At 51.6% G+C, this 23,274-nt stretch overlaps 2 protein-coding genes across 2 annotated transcripts; both read left to right on the top strand.

Annotated features, from left to right (window-relative positions):
• Positions 1–267: 267 nt before the first annotated feature.
• On the top strand, positions 268–6,047 carry EBI3 (Epstein-Barr virus induced 3). Its single transcript, XM_069589424.1, has 5 exons — positions 268–788; positions 1,454–1,589; positions 3,037–3,215; positions 4,709–4,866; positions 5,633–6,047. Exons 1-5 carry the CDS (start codon positions 716–718, stop codon positions 5,783–5,785), a joined length of 699 nt encoding a protein of 232 aa, XP_069445525.1. The 5' UTR covers positions 268–715; the 3' UTR covers positions 5,786–6,047.
• Positions 6,048–7,768: 1,721 nt separating this feature from the next.
• Positions 7,769–22,821, top strand: YJU2 (YJU2 splicing factor homolog). The gene is made up of 8 exons (XM_069589423.1): positions 7,769–8,359; positions 10,524–10,624; positions 11,984–12,128; positions 14,297–14,431; positions 15,169–15,350; positions 16,515–16,635; positions 20,414–20,555; positions 21,712–22,821. The coding sequence occupies exons 1-8, from the start codon at positions 8,336–8,338 to the stop codon at positions 21,822–21,824; spliced, it is 963 nt and encodes a 320-aa protein (XP_069445524.1). The 5' UTR covers positions 7,769–8,335; the 3' UTR covers positions 21,825–22,821.
• The last annotated feature ends 453 nt before the right edge of the window (positions 22,822–23,274 follow it).

Genomic DNA, 23,274 nt, shown 5'->3' with positions numbered 1-23,274 from the left:
AAGGGAGGGTCCCCAGAGGGTCCCACCCTTGCCTCCCTGCTCCTGGGCTAACCTTCTGAAATCCCCTGGGGGTTCTTGGCTCTTTCCAGCTCAAGCAGGGAGGTGGCCCTGTGTCCAGCCTGTCCCACGGGCTTCCATGGCATCCAGCAGTCATTTTGCTTCTCCCCAGGCATCCCAGGTCCTCGGAGAATGTCCTCAGTGGGGGATGTCCGCCCAAAAACCTGGGTGTCTGCCTCTCCGTGGCCTGGAGCTTGGAGTGCGGCTGGCGGGGGGGTGGGGTCCCCATCTCGGTAGTTGATGAGTGACCCAATGTCGCCCGGGTCTGTCAGTCTGTCTTGCTTAGTGCCCCCCCATTCCGCCTCTCTGTTGTCTCTCTCGCTGTCATCACCGCCCTCCCCGGGGGCTCCCCCTCCTCGCTGAAGCCGGAAGGAAGGCTTTGCTGGGAAAGGCCATGGGGTCACCACTTCTCCCTTCTGTGGCCTCCTCTCTCTGCCCCCACTTAAGGGGCCTTCCGCACTCGAAACTGGGGGTGGCTGGAGAAGGGACTGGGGGCTCCTCCTCCAGGGCCCCAGGAACTGGGCGGTGAGTCAGACAGGGAAGGGGAAGTAGGGGGCCTCCAAAGGGGGCTGGGCTTTCCCCTGGGTGGGACCCGAGTTCCCTGCCTCCCTGAGGGTGCTCCGGGCCCCAGCCCCTGAGCGCAGAGCCTGCCGGAGCCATGGCCCTGAGACTCGTCCTGGCCTTTGCCGTCAGCCTCTGGGTGGGCTGCTCACTCTGTCGCGAGAGAGAAGGTATGTGTGGACCCCAGGGGTTGGAGGGAGTCCTGGCAGAGGGACACTGTGAGGACTGGATTGGTATGCCGTGGAATATTCTGGGTAGGCTGGGAGCCCACAGGCCTTCTGTATGCCCACTGGTGGGAGAGAATTACTATCCCATTGCATAGATGGGGGAAACTGAGGCACAAAGAGATAAGTCCTACCGCAAGGGGACCAGGAAGCGGCAGCCACAGCCTGGAGGGAGGGAGGCTGGGAGAGAGAGACATTTTAATTGTATTCATTCACTTCATGTGATTCAAAATAAAACTATCACAAAGAGGGGGTTTAGTAAAGCATCTCTCTCCCACCAGAAGTCCCTACCACCCCCAGGTCCCACTAAAGCATCTCTCTCCCACCAGAAGTCCCTACCACCCCCAGGTCCCCTCTGTGGCTCCTTCTACCTCAGTTTTCCCATCTGGAAAATGGGCTAATAGTAATAGTTCCTGCCTTGGCAGGTTGTATCAAGGGATGGGATATGATGTGAATGCCTTTCATTCATGTACTCATTCATTCTACAAACCTTTATTGGGCGCCTGTTGTGTGCCCAGCACTGGCTGGCAGCAAGATGGGGGCTGGTGAGCCACAGTAAGGCTTTGACAGTTTCAGTGAATGAGAAGCTCACACTCTCCCTCTCTCTCCAGGCCACCCAGTAGCTTCCTCCCAGCCCAGGGTGCGGTGCCAGGCCTCCAGGTACCCGGTCGCCGTGGACTGCTCCTGGACTCTGCCGCCCACTCCTCCGAACTCCACCAGGCCCACATCATTCATTGCCACGTACAGGTCAGAGAGCCTGGAGGGCTTCATGGGGACTAAAACTGGGTTGACCCCCTAGAATCAGGGTAGCTGAACACTTAGCGAGAACCTGAACACTCGAAATTCTAGAGCAGCACCAACCCTTAGAAATATACTCCCTAGAATACATATTGTCAGCCATGTGTGGAGGGTAAAATTTCCTAGAAGCCCTATTTGAAAAATTTAAAAACAAAATGGTGATACTGGTTTTAATATTTTATTTGAATAATATTCAAATATTCCAAATATGTACCATTTAATATGATTGAATGTAATGTGCTTTAACATGCTTATATAGAGTTCATACATTTAAATTTATACTAACATGCACATTCAGTCACTCAGTCATATCTGAGTTTTTGCAACCCCATAGACTGTAGCCTGCCAGGCTCCTGTGTCCATGGGATTTTCCAGCCAAGAATAATGGAGTGGGTTGCCATTTCCTTCTCCATTTATACTAGAAATTTATACTAGAAATTGATTTATCATGAATAGGATTACCCAAAGTATTGTTTCAACATGTCATCAAAATCTTAAAAATTAATGAGATATTGTACATTGAGTCCTGTTATACTAAGTCATGGAAATTCCACTGATGCTTTATGTATATATATCACGTTTCAATTCAGATGCTAAATGTTCACTGGAAAGTATTGATCTCTAATTAGATTTCATAACATTTGTGTTTGGGAAAGTAGATTCATACACCTGAGTTGTTCTGAGAAACTTTCTCAAGCTTTCTGATAACTAGAAACTTCACGTAGATTAGAAAGAAAGCAGAAAGTGTTAGTCACTCAGTTGTAGCTGACTCTTTGGACCCCAGGAACTGCAGCCCTCCAAGCTCCTCTATCCATGGCATTTCCCAGGCAAGAATAGTGGAGTGAGTTATCATTTCCTTCTCCAGGAGGTCCTCCCTACCCAGCAATAGAACACAGGTCTCCTGCATAGTAGACAGATTCTATATCATCTGAGCCACCAAGGAAACACGTAGATTAGATAAAATAAAAGTCCCACTCAGTTGCCTTGGCTGCACTTCACATCCACACTGCAGAAGCAGAACATTTTGGATGCTGTGGAAGGTTCTGTGGGTGGTGTTGAACTCCAATCTCTAGAGTCTGAAATCCAAGGGTGCCAGAACTCAACAGAATTGGAATCATTATTCCAGAGTCCAGAATCTGTGAATCATAGACCCGGGAATGTTGGCATTCTAAGGCTGGAGTGTTGACATTCTAGAAAGCTTTACAGCCTAGACCCTAGCACCTTCCAGTGGAGTATTCCCTCCGACCCTTGGTCACCCAAGTTCTGTGATGTTGGGTTGAGGGACCCCCTAGGGTCACACAGCCAAGACTGGGACCTGCTGTCCTCACGTGGGGTCAGGGCACAGATGGGCCAGCGGGAAGTGCTAGGATCCTCACAGCACCCCTTCCATGTACAGGCTCGGCGTGGCAGCCCAGGGGGAAAGCTGGCCCTGCCTCCAGCCGACTCCGGAAGCCACCAGCTGTGTCATCCCTGACGTCCAGATGTTCTCCATGGTGCCCTATGTGCTCAACATCACAGCTGTCCACCCCAGCAGTGTCAGCAGCAGCTTCATGCCCTTTGTCCCAGAGCACATCAGTGAGTAGGAGTCGAGGTGGGGGTATGGAGGGCCCCCTACCTTCCTCCTTCTCCTCCCTGACAACAGGCTCACCTCCCACCTGTCAGGATGAGATCTGTCCATCCATACGGATTTGGTGGGATCCACATTCACAGTTGACCAAGAATCAGCCCACCTCTCTCTCTCTGGAGCCCCTACTTGGTCCAGCCTTCATCATCGCCCACCTGGACCCCTGTGGCCGATCTCGGGCCTTCCCTCACTGCCGCCCTCACATCCATCTGTGCTTCCTGAGGCAGCCACGAGAGGGCACCTGTGAGCACTACAGTCAGGTCCCATCCTTGCACTGCTCACAGCCCTCCAGGGCTCCCACCTCCCTGCGGGTGAAAGCCCCAGTCCTTCTCATGGCCCACAGTGCCTTGCACGACCTTCCCCATCCCCTCCCTGTCCTTCCCTCCTCCCCCTCTCCCCTTTGCTCACTCTGCTCCAGCCACATGGGCCTCCTCACTGTTCCTCCGGCATGTCAGGTACAGTCCTGCCCCAGGGCTCTTGCACATAATGTGCCCTCTGTGTAGACGGCTCTTCCTCCCCAGATCTGCATTTACTCCCTCACCTCCTATAGGCCTCAACTCAGATGTCATCTCCTCAGTGAATCCTCCCCTGGGCTTTTTTTTTTTTAATTGCAAACCATCACACATTGTTAGTAGTTGCTAGAAAACAGTCTGGCAGACTCTCAAAGAGTTAAACATAAGTTACCAAGTAATCCAGAAATTCCAGTCCTAGGTATATATCTAAAAGATATGAAAGCACAAAAACTTGTACATGAATGTTCATAGCAGCATTATCCACAGAGCAGAAGCAACGCGAATGCTCATTAACTGATGAATGGATTCTCAAAATGTGTCCATCCACACCCAGGGATATTATTCAGCCATAAAAAGCAGAAAAGCCCAGACACTCACTACCATGTGGACGGACCCTGAGAACACGATGCTCAGTAAGAGAAGCAGACACAGGACACACAGGGTGTGATTCCACTGATGGGAAACATCCAGAACAGGCCAATCCACAGACATAGAGAGTGGGTTCCTGGTTGTCAGGGTCTAGGGAGTGAGGAATGGAGGGTGACTGCTAATATAGTCAGAGTTTCTTTGGGGGACGATGGAATGTTCTGGGTTAAAACAGTGGTGATGGTTACACAACACTGAATATATGAAAACGACAACTGTACACTTTAAAAGAGTGAGTTTTCTGGTGTGTAAATTGTGTCTCAAAGAATATTGCAGCCAACTCCCCTCCCTGCACTCCTGAACTCTCTTCCTTCCTCCTTAATGACCTTCAGATTTGCCTCTTGTCTGTTGTCTTCTGCCTGAAGGGACTGGGCTCCAAGACGACAGGGCTGCTGTGTCCCAACGTCCAGAACATCGCCATGCACTCAATAATATTTATCATTTGGTTGAATGAATGAATGAATGAATATCCCCTCTGCTAACCCTGCCTCCTGCTTGTCCATCAGTCAAACCGGACCCTCCAGAAGGTGTGCGCCTGAGCCCCCTCCCTGGGCAGCGGCTGTGGGTGCAATGGGAGCCCCCCCGGACCTGGCCCTTCCCGGAGATCTTCTCCCTCAAGTACCGGATCCGCTACAAGCGTCACGGGGCTGCCCGCTTCCGTCAGGTGAGGACGAGGGTGTGGTTCCTGGATAGAGGGAAGAGCATGTGTAAATGTGCACTGGGGTCTTGGTCACAGCTTAGGGTGCTGGTGTGTGACATAAAGGCAGCCCAGGGACTTCCCTGGTGATCCAGTCACTAAGACTCCGAGCTCCCAGTGCAGGGGGCCCAGGGTTCAATCCCTGGTCAGGGAACTAGATCCCACATGCTGCAATTAAGAGTTTGCATGCTCTAACTAAGATCCAGCACAGCCAAAATAAATAAATATTTCTTTAAAAAGGCAGCCTAGCAGTTCCACTCCTGAGCATCCACCTGAAAAAATAAAAAACAGGATCTTGAACAAATACTTGTACATGAATGTTCACAGCAGCATTACTTACAATGGCCAAAATGAGGAGACAATGTCAGGGCCCTCAACAGATGATGGATCCACAATGTGTGGTCCGTCCACTCATGGGAACATCACTCGGCCGTGAACAGGAGTGAGTGATGGAGAAAGAGATTGGTGGGGGTGTGGACTCAGGGTGGCTTGTTTTGTATATGAAAGGCGTGCTCCTGGTTGACCAAGAACTGCCTGACCCTGGAGGGGTAGTCTTTCCCTGCTCAGCAAGATGTTGAAGCTGGCCAAAGGCGTGGAGGGGGCTGCAGAGGGCATGCTGTTTAGAATGAATATTGGTGTCTGAGTCCCAGAGCAACAGCCTGAGCAGGGGGACAGAAGGCTTGATCATAGCGTATCCTCATTCCCACTGACCCAGCCTTGCTTCTGCTCTCAGGTGGGGCCAATTGAAGCCACATCCTTCACCGTCAAGGCTGTGAGGCCTCAAGCCAAGTACTGCATCCAGGTGGCTGCTCAGGACCTCACTGACTACGGGGAATGGAGTGCCTGGAGTCTCCCTGCTGCTGCCTCCATGACCCTGGGCAAGTAGCAGGGGCTCCCCACACCCCTGAAGAGGGGCCATGCCCTTGACATCCACCTAAGGGTGGATGGGACCTATCCAGCCTGAGTTCACCACAGTCGAGTTGCTGGGCTATCTTGGACAAGAGACTTTGCCTCTCTGGGCCTCAGTTTGTCAATCTGTGAAATGGGAATGTGTTCCCTCCTTCCTTTGACAGAGTGCAATGCTTTGAGAATGCTGTGAATATGAGATTTTTTAGTTGTTTAATTAGAAAGGATCAGTGTCACTAGAATTGGGACTCTTCCTTCCTTCAACAGATCCACGTGAGCCCCAGGGAGGAGAAAGAGATCAGGACACACACACATTGAGTTCCCACTCCCACGCGTGGGATCAGGGCTGGACCAGAGGAAGAGACAAGGCTGGGGGAGGCAGAGTAGGGGTGATCTGGGTTCTGCCTGGGATGGAATGATGGGACCTGTTCAGCTCAGCAGTTTGCTTCACACACCTACTCAAAAGCTGCCCAGAGAGACTTCCCTGGTGGTCCAGTGGTTAAGAATCTGCCTTGCAATGCAGCGGGGACATAGGTTCCATCCCTGGTGGGAGAAGTAAGATCCCACATGCCTCAGAGCAACTAAACCCAAGTGCTGCCACTACTGAGCCCATGCACCACAATTAGAGAATTCCTTCACCACAAGGAAAGATCCCACATGACGCAGCAAATATCCCTCATGGCACACAATTAAGACCTGATGCAGCCAAATAAATACATTTTTTAAAAAAGCTGTCCAGATGTGAGCCCTACTGGAGGTGGACATAAGTTTATTTGGGATGATTTATCTGAGGAGGGGGCTGCACATCCAGGTTCTGAAGGCTTTTTCTCAGCCCAGGAACTTCTCTGTATATTTCACTCAAGGCTCTCAATTCAAAGGTCACCTCCTCCAAGAAGCCTTCCCTGACCACCTCAGCTATGGCAAAGACTAAAGACCCCTCCCCCAAAGATATCCATGTCCTTACTCCCAGAACCTTTGAATATGGTACCTTACATGGCAAAAAGGGCTTTGCAGCTGTGATTAATTTAACAGAATTGAGGATCCTTAATGTTTGAGGATCTTTCATTGAGTTAATGAAAACGAAGTAGAGTTATACTGGATTATCCAGGTGGCTGCAAGATAATCACAAGTGTCCTTATTGATGGGAAGCAGGAAGGTCAGAGGGAGACAGAGAAGGTGATGTGACAGTGGTGGCAGGGATCAGTGATGCAGGACCACCAGCCATGGAATTCTGGCAGCATCTGGAAGCTGGAAAAGACAAGGAAATGGATTCTCTTCTGGAGCCTGCAGAAGGAACCAGCCCTGCCGCCCATTCCCATTCCAGACTTCTCATCTCCAAAACTCTAATAAATGTTTTAAAGTAATGAGCTTAAGGACTTCCCTGGTGGTAAAGTGGATAGAAATCGCCTGCCGATACAGGGGACACAGTTTTGACACCCTGGTCTTGGAAGATCCCACATGCTGCCGGGCAACTAAACCCAAGCACCACAACTACTGAGCCTGTGCTCTAGAGCCTTGGAGCTGCAACTACTGAGCCTGAGTGCCACGTCTACTGAAGCCCATGGACCAGAGAGGCCCTGCTCCGCAACAAGAGGAGCCATCGCAGTAAGGCCTCACACCACACCTAGAGAAAGCTGGCACAGCTATGAAGACCCAACACAAACACGAAATAATTTAAAAAATTGAGCCTGTGGTACTTTGTTACAGCAGTTATGGACACTCATACATCTCAAGCAGCCCCTTCTCCTAACTTTCCATATGTCACCCTGTTTTACTGTCTTTGGATCACTGACCAGGACCCGAATGGGTTTTTTTGTGTGTTTATTGCCAGTCAGTCCCACCAGACAGTGATCTCCATGAGGACAGAAATCTTGTTCTGCTATGTGCCCCAAAGACAGTATATCTTTGACACAGAACAAACATTTGTTAAAGGAAAGGAGGAAGTGCGAGGAGAAAGTCCTCTTTAGAAGGACAACGCAGAGGCAAACCATGGAGGGGACATCTGGGAGCCAGTGCATGTAGCGGGAGGTTGACATGAAGCCTGGTCTTCGAGTCTCTACCGGTGACTCAAGATAAACGGGGAGGGGCCTGTGTAGCCCGTGAGAACTGTCCCAGTCCCCAGGTGAGCGCTAGGGACACAGGAACGACGTGTAGGGTCTACAGGGTAAGCACTCAACACTGGATTCTTTTATTTGTTGAATAAAATAACTATAGAGAATGTCGCTACCAGCAGCCACGTCCGCTGACGATCTCTAGGGGGCGAAGCTCCTCCTCAGAACTTCAAATCCAGAACGACCCCGGAACCTTTGTGGCACATTGATGAGGTTGCCACTGGGGAGGGAAGACACGTGGACTCGAATGCTGACAGGCGGGGGTCAGAACCAATGAAAATCGCAAGGCATGTACACTGCAGCCAATGATTAGCGGCTGAAGGAGGTGACGGAAGCGGAAATACTAAGAGACGGGGAAGTTCGACAAGCACCAAGCATAGTCAGTACTCTTGTGCTCGTGAAAAGAGTAGGAGGCGAAGATGTCGGAGCGAAAAGTTTTAAACGTAAGTGTTCGGCGACTAGGGTTTTCGACCTGGGGCGAGACGTCTCGGAGCTCGGGTCGAGGGGGGCTACGTATACCTTTGTCTTCTTCTCCAACGGCCTTCCGTTGGGCGGGGCTCTCTAGACTCCTCCCAATCACTTTCAGTGGAGGGTGGGCCTTCGCTAAGCCTCGAGGCTGGAGTGTACCCAGTCACCTGTGTGGGCGGAGTTTAGGCTATTTACCCAATCACTTCTGATTGGATTTTTAAGAGGATTATCCTCTAAATCTCTCGGGGGCGGAGGTTCCTTAGGACTTAGTTCTTCGCGTTTACACCTTAGTCTTCAGGAGGCGTACCTCTGTTAAGTCCCGCCCCGCTTGGGGTTCTAGCCCAGCGTGTTCCTTGGAGGAATTAGGCTTTGCTAATCTCTCTTGCTCTGCTGGAAGGGGATCCTTCCAATTGCATTAACTTCTCCCAGTTCTGTTGGGGAAGACTGGGAGTCTTGGGGTGTGGAGCTGGTTTCGGGAAGGCAGGGTTCAGCTTCTGGAGAAGAGCGCTCCGGAATTCTGAGTCCCTGTTCCCCTCTCCAGGAAGGTGTGTGCTTCCGGGAAGGGGGTTGAGCTCCCCAGCCTGGGAGTGTGTAAGCCCAGGATGTTAGGACGAAGTAGAGAACAGACCTCCAGACTGATGGCTCGGAGCCCAGGTTTTCGAGGTCAGGTTGATGCCCCTTACTGTGATTCAGTGCTCTAATGTTTTAAACACCTATATTTGGACTCCAACCCCAGCCAGCCTCAGTGCAATGTGTTGGACTTCGCGTCCAAGAAGGTCCTTCCATCCTGAGGATCCAACTGAGAGCCCAGTTGTTTCCATAACTTACTGATAGATACTTCTGTCCCAGGCACTGCTTGAAGTGTCGTATTCATCAAATCTTCTCAGGTGGACAGGTTATGCCATCTTTAGATGAGGAAACTGAGATCCAGAGAGGTTATGTGATAGCCAGAGAGTAGAGCAAACTCAAGACACTTCCTCCCCCAGCTCTGCAACTCTAATCACTATACCACAGTTTCCTGAGTCCTGTCCCTGGTTCTGAATCCTGGCTCTGCTCTTCACCTTGTGTGATCCTGAGTAGCTGAAACCACCAGAACTCAGCTTCCTCCTCTGTGAAATGGGCACATTTCTTTCTCTATTTAATAGAGTCTTTGCAAAAATTCTGTGAGTCAGGGAACATCAAACTCTCTTTGTAGTAGCTGGGGCTCCCCGGCTCGCTCAGCAGTAAAGAATTCCCAGCAGTGCAGGAGATGCAGATTTGATCCCTGAGTGGGGAAGATCCCCTGGAGAAGGAAATGGCAACCCACTCCAGTATTCTTGCCTGGGAAATCCTATGGACAGAGTAACCTGTTGGGCTACTGTCTATGAGGTCACAAAGAATCGGATAAGACTGAGCGACTAAACAATAAAAGTGTACTACCTGGCACGTAGGATGTGTTCAGAACGCAAAGTACTTTATTTTTGGATTATCATATGTAGTTCTTTTTTCCGTAATCCAAGCTCTCCTTCCCTACATCTCCCATCTCAGGTTCCTATGCAAAAAGAGTTAATACTGCAGGCCTGAGGCTACTGCCCTAGATAGAAAGGCTGGCTTGCAATGCTGGACTTCGGCTGGCTTCTGGGAACTTGAATTTCAGGATGGTTCTCACCGTTCACTGAAAAGAATGGCTCCCACTGTATAAACAGTGTGATTTGTGCTGAGCATCTGCTCCTCTCCTGGAGTCTGGAATTGTTGTATGCAGCGCTGGGCAGATGTGCCTGTACAATGAGCCGCTAGTGAAAATCCTGGGTGCTGTGTTCCCCTGAACTCCCCTGGGAGACATTTCCCATGTGTTGTCAGACTATATCACTGGGGGATTGACTCCATCAGGAGAAAACCCTGGGAGCTTGTACCTGGTCTCCCTGGGCCCTGCCTCATGCACCTTTTTGCCTTTGCTGGTTTTCCTCGTATCCTTTTGCTATTGATGAATAGTAGCCATGAGTACAAGTGTATGAGCCTCCTAGGAGTTCTCTCATCAACACACTGAACCTGGGGGTGGTATTAGGGACCCAGACACAGCTCCCCAGAGCCCCTTCCCTCTGCTTCTGGCCTCCCTTGCACCTGAAAGCAGCTCCCCTGACACTACCTTCCTCCCCACAGAAATACTACCCCCCTGACTTTGATCCATCGAAGATTCCCAAGCTCAAGCTGCCGAAAGATCGGCAATATGTAGTGCGGCTGATGGCCCCCTTCAACATGAGGTGAGTGACCCCTCAGGGCCCCTGCACTGGTCGTGGTGGACAGACCCCATGCCTGGCATCCACAGGGAGCAGCCTGTCCCCAGAGCTCAGACCAGGTCACCAGTCCTGGCTCAGAGATGAGCCCAGTAAGCGGGTGACCTGTCTTTCCTGCCGTTGAGGATCAATCTCCCTGATTGCTCAGAGCTCCCACCCGCTGCCTGAGAGCTCAGTCTTTGGTAGCAGAAGCGTGAGTGTGAGACGGAGTCCTGTACACACAGTCACTTCCTCCAGCAGCCCTGTCTGTTCCTGCCCCAGGACCTTTGCACAGGCTGTTCTCTCTGCCTGGCATACAATTCCCTCTGCTCTCACATGGCCAGCTCTTTTTCGCCCTCCAAGGCTTGGCTTAAATTTCATCCCCTCAGAACAACCCTCCTGATCCCCCACCCAACCCCATCTATGCTTCCCTCCTCTGCCACTAGTCCCCAGACCTCGTCCTTTGTACTGTCTTGTAATTGGCATATCTCACCAATTCCCAGCCCCACATTTCTTCACATCTTTGTACATCTGAAATAAAGTGGTAACCAAAGCCACCTTTGTTAGTGAAGTTCAGCATGTGTTTACATGATTGATCTACTTGACTTCTCTTTCTCCTTCATGCATTTGTTTTTATTCAGCAGTCATTTATTGGGTACTGCTGAGTGCCAGGGACACTGCGGGGAACAAGACTTGACCCCACAGAGTCCCAGTCTGGTGAGGAGTAGAGATGATAAACAAGTGCTCTGGCATATTCATGAAGAGCATTTGTGGGACATACAGATTGTCACAAGAGAGTGACTGGATAGTGGTGGGAAAGAGGGGAGGGGGCTTTGCTGGGTGATTAGGGAACTAGAATAAGGAGGATGTCACAGTCTGTGGGAACTGCAATGGTGGAGGCCCACAGGTGGGACTGAGCTGGGGTGTTTGTAGGAACAGCCAGGAGGCCAGCACACGGCCTGGGGAGCACAGGGGCTGAGCAGGAGGGGCTGAGGGAGGGCAGCGTGCCAGAGCTCTGCCTCGCTTCGTGTGGCATCCCCCGGAGGGAATCCTCCCTCTGGAGGTCAGGATGCCCCATGAACACCAGGCTGGCTTCTCGGAGTGGGCGACAGGCAAGTCTCACCTAGCTTTGGTCGTCTGGGTGCTTTCCAAGAAGACAGGCAGATACTAGTGAGAAGAATGTGCCAGCTAAGGGGAATCCGTATCTACCGTGGGACAGGCTTCTCGGTAGGGAGGGAGCTCCCCGTCCCTGGAGGTATGCAAGTGGTTATCTGCCAGAATGCTCAAGGATCCCACGAGCAAGAACCAGGGTACCGAGGTGACTTGAGTCCCTGTCCCTCCCCACAGATGTAAGACATGTGGAGAATACATCTACAAGGGCAAGAAGTTCAATGCTCGCAAGGAAACGGTACAGAATGAGTCCTACCTGGGCCTGCCCATCTTCCGCTTCTACATCAAGTGCACGCGCTGCCTGGCAGAGATCACCTTCAAGGTAAGCAGCCACCCAGGCCGGTCCCTCGTCCACTGGGGCTCACCACTCCCGTCCCCTCCCTCCAGGGAGATCCCATTTCACCTTCTCCCCAGGAAACAGCAGAAGTTCAAGGAGAAGTTAACAGGAGTGTTAGGCAGGAAACCAAGAAGCAACCTAGATATATAGTAATGAGGTTTGATGGACAGGCTACCGTACATTGGAATTTTTCATGGCTAATAGCAGTCATATTTTTACTTTCATTGTCATCCTAAGGGTGGTATTAAGAACTTGAGGGACTTCCTTGGTGGTCCAGTGGCTAAAACTCCGAGCTTCCAATGCAGGGGGCCTGGATTCCATCCCTGGTCAGGGAACTAGATCCCATATGCTACAACTAAGAGTTTGTATGCTACAACTAAAGGGTTAAAAAAAAAAGAATTTGAGAAAGAGATAAAGAAAACTTGGTTTTCTCTCCCCATACTTCTGTGATGTTTGAATATCTTTTTGCCAAAAGACTTTTTTCTTCCGTTAAAACATTTGATTTTATTAAAATAAGCAAAAAGTGCATTATAAATTATGTTTTAATTATTTACTTTTTAAACACAGTTTTATGAGATATGACTTATATGCCATACAAATCATTGTTTTAAAATGTATAATTCAGTGGTTTTTAGTATATTCCTAATGTGCTAAATTGCGTTCTCTAATTCCAGGACATTTTTCATCACCCCCAAATTAATAACCTCCATCCCCTGCCCCAGCTCCTGGCAATCACGAATACACTTTGTGTCTCTGGTTTGTGTGTCTGGACATTTCCTATCAAGGAATCACACACTGTGTGGCCCTTTGTGTCTGACTTCTCTCATTGAGCCATCATGTTTTCAAAGTTCAAGAATATTGTAGCAAGTATCAGTGCCTCTCTCCTCTTTAAAGCTGAGTAATATTCCACTGTGTGGCTGGATCACATTTTGTCTACTCATTAGCCAATAGACAGGTTGTCTCCAGAAAAATGTTTTCTTTACCTACATTGTGAAGTATGTATATATTTAGATATTAATGAATATACATTAATTTTTTAAAGTTTAGAAAAGGTGTGGCAGAATGTTATGAATTGGCTTTCTAATGAAGAATTTCAGCTGATGAATTAACGAGGATTACATATTATGTTTGTGTGTCTGTGAGCATGTGGTGAAAACAGAACTCCAGCAGTACTATAAGATAAACACTGGAAAATTGGTTGACTACTCTTCTTTGCCCAGCCAGTCACCAGGAATAGAAACACTTATAACAGTTTCCTGCATGGTTTTCAAAAAATGTGCTCTGGATACGCGTGCACACAAGGATCACTCTCCTCCTTGCTCTTTCTTTTAAACAGTAAATATCTTATTTTGGAGTAGTTTCAGATTTATAGAGAAGTTGCAAAGATAGCAGAGAGTTGCCATCTGCCCCTCACTATCTTCCTCTCCTGTTAACATCTTCCAGTTCTACATTGTATCTGCCACAATAAGAAACCAACACTGAATTGTTAGATTGTTACTTTTAACCAAATTCCAGACATGATACAGATTGCAATTTTTCCACTAATGTCACCTTTCTGTTCTAGAGTCTCATCCAGGATACTGTGTTATATATTGCTTCTCTGTTTTATAAACACAAATAGGACCGTGCTTTATACATAGTCAGTGTGTAATTTATAATCAAAGGGAGGTCAAGTGCACATGTGTGCACATACACGTACAGAAAGGATCTGTGCAGGGACTTCCCTGGTGGATCAGTGGGTAAGAGTCTGCACTTCTCACTGCACAGAGCATGGGTTCGTTCCTTGGTCAGGGAACAAAGATCCCGCATGTGATGCCGGGTGGACAAAACATTAAAAAAAAAAAAAAAGGTTTATGCAGAGACCCAGGAACTTATTTGCAAACATGTGGAGGGTGAAGGTCAGCAGAGGAACAGTGGGCAGGTGGAGGAGGATCTGAAAATCCATGCTAGGGAGTTCAGCAATTCTGTGAAAGGGGACAGGAGCACTGGAAAGAAAGAACTGTGTTCACCAAAGCAATAAGACAGGAAAAAGAATCAGTGTTAAGAGGTATGAAACAGGGAAAGAAGGTGTTGCAGGCTGCTAGCCGCTGTTCAGCAGAAGCTTTTAATGCTCAGAGACATGGGAGCTGACGTCTGCCCATCCTTCCTCCCAGACAGACCCTGAAAACACAGACTACACCATGGAGCACGGAGCCACGAGGAACTTCCAGGCTGAGAAGCTCCTGGAGGAGGAGGAGAAGAGGGTGCAGAAGGAGCGGGAGGACGAGGAGCTGAACAACCCCATGAAGGTAAGTCAGGCACTGCCTGTGCGCGTGCATGCATGTGTGCGTGTGTGTGAGTGAGTGAGTGAGTGCGTGCGTGTGCGTGTGTGTCTGTGAGAGTGAGTGAGTGTGTGTGTGAGTGAGTATGTGTGTGTGCGCGCCTGTGTGTGGGTGCTGATGGAGTCGACTCCCCTTCCTGCTTAACCCTCCAGGCAGGGTGTTGGGGTGGGGAGAATGGTCAGTAGAATTCTAAGATGTCCCTAAGAACCCTACCTCCTAGTCACACATGCTGTGTAGTCCCAGGACTGCGTATACACGGCTCTTACTCCCATGATCAAGTTAAAATTAAACTATGGCCCAGATGACCCCACGAAAGGGGGATTGCCCAGAACGGGCCTGACCTATCACCTGAGTCCCTTAAGCTGGGTCTAGAGTCCGACACGGAGGGAGTCTTTTTTTTTTTTTTTTTAATTATATGATTTTTACTTAGTGACGGAGCCAGGCTGGAAGTCCAGGCCACCTGGTTCCAGTATTGACTAGCCACATGGTCTCGGGCAATCTCTTCCCTTTCTCCAAGCCTCAGTGTTCTGAGCCATGAAGTGGGTGCAGCCAAGGGACCAGGTGCTGTGGATCCAGGGCCTGGGGTTGAGGGTTCCTTCCCTTGCCCATGGTGATGCCCCAAGGTCAGGCAGGCCATGCAGGGTGGCAGAGGGGGTTGAGTTGCAGCGCCCTCAGCCGCACGTCCGTGCCCCGGTCCCTACCAGGTGCTGGAGAACAGAACTAAGGACTCCAAGCTGGAGATGGAGGTCCTGGAGAACCTGCAGGAGCTCAAAGACCTGAACCAGCGGCAGGCCCATGTGGACTTTGAGGCCATGCTGCGGCAGCACCGCCTGTCAGAGGAGGAGCGGCAGAGGCAGGAGCAGGAGGAGGATGAGCGGGAGACGGCGTGAGTGGGACACTGGGGCCAGAGGGGGCCGGGGTGCCCACCCACCTCCCAGCCTTTGCAGTGCCCTTCCCTCTGCGTGGAATCCCGCTTCCCGATCTTTGCATGGCTCCCATCTTAGGGAGGCCTTCCCCATATCCCACTCCCCACCTTGTTTTCTCTCTCGTGGCATCTGTGTCAGGGTCCCCAGGATCACCCCCAGGTTCAGTGCTTAATTAGAATGAAAAATTACAGGGAAAAATCAACAGCAGGAAAAGGCATGGGGCAGGGCTGGGGGATTGGGCACAAAATTTCAGAGTCTTCTGCCTGTCATGAGATGGGCTTAATTCCCCCCAAAATAGACGTGATGGCGTGAATGAGGTGTAGTCCCTGGGAGGCCTAGCCTGGGGTTCTCATTGGGGGCCAGTCACACAGGTGCCTGCCCAACTTGGCCGAGCCCCCAGACTCCAGGAGGAGAGTGCACCCCTTGTTTGCCCAGATAGTGTTGGGGCAGGGAGCTTCCCATCAGTAGCAGGAGCCCCAGAGTCCAGGGCCAGTTGGCCCGGAGGGCTGGCCTGGTAAGCCAGCCTTTCCGAGGCTTTGGCCTCAGGCCTGCTGTGTCTGTTCATGCTTCTGCAGGGCACCTCCCACTTTCTGGAACCTTCTTGCTGATTCACCCCTTTCCCGATATGTCTTCTGTCCTTCCTCACCTAAAATCTGAACAGGGACTCGGTTTGGCTTCTGCATGCAGGGCCTGGAAGGGAGTTGGGCACAGAGTAGGTGGACAGCCAGTGCTGTTGGGTTGGCAGGTCAGTGAGACCGGGATTAGCAGTGAGAGAAGTCTGCGTTCACTGAGCCCGTTTTGGATATGGGCACTGTTCTGAGTTTGAGTTTGGATCCACCATTATGGTGGTCGAGGGAACTGGGGTGTAAGGAACCGTACACACAGCCCTGCCTAAGGTCCCCCAGCTGGGGTTCAAATCAAGGCAGGCTGGTTCCAGCCTCCAAGTGCTTAACCACCCCACTGGGTTCAGTGGACAAAGAACTGTTTTTTTAAGATATTTGTTCACCCCCATCCCCTACTTAGTGAAGCTAGGAAAGGAAAGCCAGGTGCCTCATTGTGTGGGGGGTCCTGGTCACTGTTCCCCCAATAAAACATGTCCCCAGGTTCCATGTTCCTTCCTGCAGGGCGCTAGTGGAGGAATCAAGGAAAAGAAGACTCCTTGAAGACTCTGACTCAGAGGAGGACACCACCCCCACCCAGCCCCAGCCAGCCCTCCGGCCCAACCCCACTGCCATCCTGGACGAGGTGAGTGGGGCCACCTGGATTCCCACGTGCTCTCAGGTGGAGCAGGGACAGGGTAAGCCAGGCTTGGCTTAACTTTATCTCGAAAGGCCACAGACAGCCCAGGCCATAGTGCTCAACACCACTGTTGTAGCACTAAACAGCCGTGGAATGTGTACAAATAAGTAGGCATGGCCATGTGCCAGGAAAACTTTATTTACAAAGACGGGTTGCAGCCCTCCAGGACTGTGAGGTTTTCTTTTTATTTCTATGATTTTTTTATTGGAGTATAATTACTTTACAGTGTTGTGTTAACTTCTGCTGCACAACAGCGTGAATCAGCTATATGTATACGTGTATCCCCTCACTCCCATCCCACCCCTCTAGGTCATCACACAGCACCAAGATGAGCTCCCTGTGTTGAACAGCAGCTTCCCACTAGCTATCCATTTTACACATGGTAGTGTGTATACGTCAGTGCCTCTCTCCCAATTCGACCCACTCTCTCCTTTGCCCTACTTGTGCCCACTAGTCCGTTCTCTATGTCTGCCACTCTGTTCCTGCCCTGCAAATCCAGGGCTGTAGTTTTCCACCCCTTCTCCAGCTCTAGAAACAAGGAGACTCGCTGGATTTAGAGACCTCAGGCAGATGTTGATTTCTCAGGCACTTAACAGTCCTGGGCTGGACTCCGGGGCAGCCCTGTTCCATGCAGTCATTTCAGGGATCCAGGGCTCCTCGCTTCTCCTAGTTCTGCCCTGTCCTGGAGTATGGCTGCCAGCTCTGTGGTCGCAGCTGGCTCAGAACACCCTGGGGTTCTGGCTGCGGGAAGGCGGAGGGGGTGTGGAGGAGTACCCGCCAGTGCCTGGAGGCCCAGGTTCAGATGCCACCCACACCCACTCCACTGGAATGTGGAGTCCCAGTGGCTGGACATAGTCATGTGGCCGCCTTGAACTGCAAGGGAGGCTGGGAGCTGCCCGTCCTATTATTAGCAGAAGGAAAAAGAGGGTTGTGGGGGTGAGGGGTAGGAGATTGTCTGGCATTTTTCACCACAGCTGTCTTATCCAAGGTGATTGAGGCCACTCTGGTTAATCGAAGGAGGGGCTTAAAATGGGTGAGATCCCAGAAACTTTATTATAACTCAAAACATGTTCCCGGTCTGTATTAGTTAAATACCAGTCCAGCCACTGGACAGGACCCAAAGTAACAGCAGTCTCAACTGCATAGAAGTTACTTTTCTATCAAATAACAGTTGTACATGGCCGTGCTGAACAGGGAATATGGACCCTGGTGTCCAGGGCATCCTCCACCTCATTGTCCTGCCATCCCCAGGATGATGCCCTCAATGCAGGGCAGCTCACACTGGCCAGTGGGAAGGGCTGGGGACGGGGGAGGACATTAAGGGTAACAATACCTTTGGTTGAGCAGATCCTTCTGCTCACACCCCGTTGGTCAGAACTGAACCACCTGCCCACATCCTGATGCAGAGGGGTCTGGGAAATGTAGTCTTTCACAGGGGCAGCCATGTTCAAGCCATGAATTCTGAAGAGGATGGGTTTGGGGGTCATGCACTCTCACTTGTCAACCTTTTGATGTAGAACCAAGATATTTTCTTTGAGGCTGCATCCCCTGATCAGAGTTCTCTCTCTGTCTTTCTTGCATAATCCACCCTCAGAATTCACCTAAAATTTCCTCTTTATTTCTTTCAAGTGGAATAAGAGATTGAAAGTTCTTTGAAAGCAATATGGCCTTGTATGATTTTTTTCCCCCAGTCTTTTCTTTTAAGTCTATTTTATTATTTTATTTTGGCAGCACTATACAGCATGTGGGATCTTAGTTCCCCCACCAGGGATTGAACCTGTGCCCCCTGCAGTGGAAACATGAAGTCCTAACCACTGGTCCACCAGGGCGTTCCCTCCCCGTAGTCTTTTGTTGTTGCTGCTATTTATTTGTTTATTTTTGGCTGCCCTGGGTCTTCAGTGCCACAAGCAGGCTTTGTCTAGTTGTGGCCAGTGGGGTGTACTCTCTAGTTTCAGTGCGAGGTCTTCTCATTACTGTGGCTTCTCTTCTTTTGGAGCACAGGCTCGAGGACGCATGAGCTAAGTAGTTGTGGTGCACAGGCTCAGTTGTCCCTTGAGATGTGAGATATTCCCAGACCTGGGATTGATCTGTGTTCCCTGCATTGGCAGGCAGATGCTTGACCCCTGGACCATAGGGGAAGTCCTCCCCCGATGACCCAGTGGTTAAGTTAGGTTACTATAGTCTTGGATAACTATTAAGTCTTTTCTGGTTATCTTGCTTGTAGCTAATTTGATAGTGGACTTTCTTGTTTTGTTATGCATTTCACAGATTTCACCGTAACTTTACAGAAGAATCTGTCTTTTCACCCCTCTGTCCCCTGGGTTTAGTTTAATGGTAACCCATGATGGTGTTTGACAAAAAGTGAAGGACAGAAATTGATTCCACCAGTCAGTTCAGTGGTGCCAGATGAGCAAGCTTCGGCTGGGACCGCCAGTCTCTCTGTTACCCCAGTGGACAGCATCTGTCCTGGTCACCACACAGGGGGAATGCAGTGTGACCGCTGTGTCCCCCTCCTCCCCCTGCCCCCACCCCAGCTGTGCCAGCCCCCTCAGATGGGTCAGGCTCAGTCCACATCACGTTCTCGCTTGCTGACTTCTCTGAGTCTGACTTCAGCACCAGGTTCCTCCCCTGACCACCTGATCGACAGCAGCTGTCCCCTTCCCCCACCCCCATGCTGTCACATCGCCCTGACTTCTTTCTTTCCCATCACTGATTAAGACGATGGTGTCCTGGGACTTCCTTGGAGGTCCAGTGGTTAAGACTCCATGCTCCCAGTGCAGGGGCATGTTTTCCATCCCTGGTCAGGAAGCTAGATCCCACATACCGCACAGCCAAAAAAGCAAAGATGATGGTGGCTGTCTTGACCATCTGCTTGCTTGTCCACCCCCTCTCCTCCCCAGACGGTGAGCTCTGTTAAGGCAGCCCCTGCCATTGTGCTCCCCCTGCACCCCCAACCCCACCAGGGCCTCTTGCTTCTGGTGGTTTCCAGTTCCTGTATTTAGACATCAAACGTAAAAGGGGTCCCTTCTGATAAGATTGAAGAGCTGGATGTGGACTGAGCCCCCTTCTGCCTCCCCCTAACTAGTTCCCTCCCCCTCACTAGGCACCAGGGAGGTGCCTGCATCCCCCTTCATTCCCTCAAGCATGTTGATTGAATACCTGCTACAGACAAGATCGGGTATGTTCAGGGTGGTATGGCTGTAGACTGAGCTCCTGCTACAGACTCAGCAGTGAACAGGCAGGACCCCGCAGTGGCTGGCGAGGCTGCTAGTGAAGCAGCGGAGGCACTGTGGACACAGGCGTGCGGCTTTCACTCGAGCTGGAAGTGAGAGGAGAGGCGTCTCGGGGTTGCCGATACTTGAGATGGGGACTGAAGGATGAGTAGGAGTTCACCAGGTGATCTCGAAACAAAGGGGGTGTTCCAGGTGGAGGGAACATTGTGGGTACAGATGTGGAGGTGAGCAACCTCAGTGTATGTGATTTAGGAAGTGTAAGGGTAGGGTGTAAGGGATGGAAAATTGGCAGAGGCCTTGAGCACCAAGCTTAGGGCAGTGGGGAGCCACAGAGGAGTTTAGAGCAGTGGGCTGAGGGCTAGTCAGCACCTCAGGGGGAGTGGGGCTGGTAAAGATCCTGGCTCAGCTGGGGACTGAGAGCAGGGAGGCCAGAGGAGGGACAGATCAGAGGCAGATCACCCAGTCACATCCCACATCCCCCACCCCCGCAGACCCCGAAAGCCAAGAGGAAGGCAGAGAGCTGGGAGCGCAGCGTGGGTGCCCTTGGCAGCAGGCCCCAGCTGTCGGGCCTGGTTGTGAAGAAAACAGGCCTGGACAGCATCATCAGTCGACGAAGAGCCCCGCCCCTCCCAGGTAGGTCAGTCCCTTAGCTGCGTGCAGTGCCTCAGGCAGCCACCGGGTGGTGCTGTTGTGCTGAGAGGGGCGGCAGGGTGAGGCGTGTCCCCCAACTAAGGTTGAGGCTAGTAGGGCTGTTTTAATTTTTTGTTTTAATTAAGAGGAGCAAGCTGTTGTTTAGTCGCTAAGGCGTGTCTGACTCTTTCACGACCCCATGGACGTAGCCCTACAGGCTCCTCTGTCCGTGGATTTCTGAGGCAAGAATACTGAAGTGTGTTGCCATTTCCTTCTCCAGGGGATCTTCCTTACCCAGGTATTGAACCCACAGCTCCTGCTTGGCAGGCAGATTTTTTACCACTGAGGCACCAGGGAAGCCCAAAAGGAGCCAGTGCTTGCTTTTAAAACCCCATTCAGAGGCCTGTAGGATAAATTGCGTGATCTCATGGCTGCCCATACCCCATACATGGACAGTGGCCCCAGCCTCCCAGGTTGGGTCCTGGGCATCCACCTCGTGGCTGTTGTGTCACCGATGCTGTGTGTGGCCCCTGGGCCCTAGGGAGGAGGGGAATTAGGGTGAGGTGGGCCCTGTGAGGTGGAAAGAGCAGGACCCCCCATGCCTCCATGTGCTTGTCCCGTGTCTTGGTCCTCACCCCTGCCCTGAGCCTGAGCTTCCTGTCCTGGAAGATGCTGGTGATAGCAGGATCAGCCTCATGGGTCCTCAGAAGGTTTGGGGCCGGTTCCCTGAGATGCTCCAAGTCCTGGCGCTCAGCGAGCCTCACAGATGCGTGACCATGTTTATCGAAACAGTTACTACTCCATTTGTCAGATGAGGAGACTGAGGCCCAGAGAGGTGGAGCCACTTGCCCAGAACCATACAGCTGGGGTGAGTGGTGGAACCAAGGTCCACCCCTCTTCATCACCATGGTACTCAGCTTCACTTGGGACCTGGAGCATTTTTATTTTGTGCACCCCCAGCAGGGCGCCTGTGTCCACCTGGGTCCAATTTCAGAAGTGGAGCTGCTGGGTCAAGGGGTGTGCGGGTTTAAACTGTGATGGGTCCGCCAGAAAGGCTGCACACAAGCAGTTATGGCCGGTCCTGTTCTCCTGGCCTCCCCTAGGCTCGGCCTGCCTGCAACTGTCCCAAGGTGACTGCTAGCTCTTGCCTCTCCTCCAGGTGCAATGAAGAACGGTCAGGCAGCTGGCCCAGCGCCCCAGATGCCCAGCACGTCCTCCCTGAGCCAGCTGGGTGTGTATTCTGACAGTGAGGACAGCAGCGGCAGCAACTGAGGCCCCCTGCCCTTCCCTGGTCAAGGTCACAGCCAGCTGCAGCCGTGGTCCGGGCCAGAGGCCTTGGAACCAAGCAGAATCATAGCTGGACAACCGGGAACGCCCGCCGAAGCTGGCAGGGCGAGCGAGGACTTCAGCTGAGGGACTCAGTTTTCTTCCTGTCCTCCCGCCCTCTGGAGCTCAGGTCCCCAGGTCACACTGCAACATCCTGGAGCAGCTTCAAGGTCATCTCTGTGACAGTCCCTGAGAGGCCAGCCATGCTTTGGGCACGGTCCGGGCCCACCCATCACCCTGGCTGGGCTCCATCCCTTTCCACCACAGAACCATCTGGAACCAATGGAAAGAACCTCCTGATGGCCTGGGCGCCTTCCCTCTGTTAGTGTCTGAGAAGGGGATGTCAGAAGCACGCAGTCTAGCCAGTCCTGGACCCCTGCGTCTCAGAAACCACCAGCTAATAAATGCTCATTATTTCATAGGCTCAGTTTGGGGCTCATTTGTAGAAAGGTGATAAAATCAGGAGACCAGCGAGTCTGACTGCAAACCTCCTGTTCTTCAAAGGTTGCCGGATTCTACCTCATGTAATCCCCTCTGACTGCAGTGTTTTCTAGTTGAAGGTCCTGTGCCCCCACCAGACACTTCCGCAGGCTGTGCGTACAGTGTGTGCTCTGCCACTTCAGTCGTGTCCCACTCTTTGTGACTATGGAGTGTAGCCCGCCAGGCTTCTCTGTCCATGGGATTCTCCAGGCAAGAATACTGGAGTAGGTTGCCATGCCCTCCTCCAGGGGATCTTCCTGACGCAGTGATCGAACCTGAGTCTCCTGTGGCTCCTGATTTGCAGGCGGACTAGAACCACCTGGGAAGCCCACTCACAATCTAATGAACCTCCATCTCCTCTCTCCCACCCTTCCTGGGGTCAGTGACATCAGCCCTTCTCTCACACACACATACATACAGGCTTTCATTCAGCATTTGAATAAAGAGGCTTTGTGGTTTGCAATGTCAGAGTTTGTGGGGTAAGACCCCCCCCCCCCGCTGCCACATTGGGGATCTGCTTTCCTACAACAATTTCCCTGCTTAGGGATTGTACAGAGAGGTGAACCAGGGTCCTGCTAGGGCTTCCAACGGGGGCTCAGGGGCTTCACATCAAGGCTCTGAGGCTGCAGAGACGGCCAGGGCAGCCTGGTTCCCAAGCCTTGACAGTGGGGCTTGGGGCAGGCCCACCACACTGGCAGCTAGTAAGAACTGGTGCCTCGTGCACCTCTGATCCCAGTTCTGCACTCAACAGCGTTGTGTTTATGGCTTAACGTTGGACGCCTCAGGGGTGCTTGCACGATGGAAGTCAGCAGAGCTGCAGGAGCCGGTTGCGAAGCCTGGCGGGACGCCACTGCCTGTCTGCCCCAGCTCCGCATCCTGCTGTCAGTGCCTGAGATGTAGGCCTTCAGAGGCTCTG

This window comes from Ovis canadensis, chromosome 5 (assembly GCF_042477335.2).
Source record: "Ovis canadensis isolate MfBH-ARS-UI-01 breed Bighorn chromosome 5, ARS-UI_OviCan_v2, whole genome shotgun sequence".
NCBI classification, from domain to species: Eukaryota; Metazoa; Chordata; class Mammalia; order Artiodactyla; family Bovidae; genus Ovis; species Ovis canadensis.
The sequence above is the reverse complement of the archived record's forward strand: the minus strand, read 5'-3'. Positions and strand labels throughout refer to the sequence as shown.

What these genes read in the sequence shown, in the direction of transcription:
- EBI3 (XM_069589424.1), top strand. Translation starts at nt 716, where the DNA reads ATGGCCCTGAGACTCGTCCTGGCCTTTGCCGTCAGCCTCTGGGTGGGC. An exon ending in ACTCTGTCGCGAGAGAGAAG is followed by an intron (nt 789 to 1,453) that starts GTATGTGTGGAC and finishes CTCTCTCTCCAG; the next exon opens with GCCACCCAGTAGCTTCCTCC. An exon ending in CTTTGTCCCAGAGCACATCA is followed by an intron (nt 3,216 to 4,708) that starts GTGAGTAGGAGT and finishes CTTGTCCATCAG; the next exon opens with TCAAACCGGACCCTCCAGAA.
- YJU2 (XM_069589423.1), top strand. Translation starts at nt 8,336, where the DNA reads ATGTCGGAGCGAAAAGTTTTAAAC. An exon ending in CGGAGCGAAAAGTTTTAAAC is followed by an intron (nt 8,360 to 10,523) that starts GTAAGTGTTCGG and finishes TCCTCCCCACAG; the next exon opens with AAATACTACCCCCCTGACTT. An exon ending in TGGCAGAGATCACCTTCAAG is followed by an intron (nt 12,129 to 14,296) that starts GTAAGCAGCCAC and finishes CCTTCCTCCCAG; the next exon opens with ACAGACCCTGAAAACACAGA.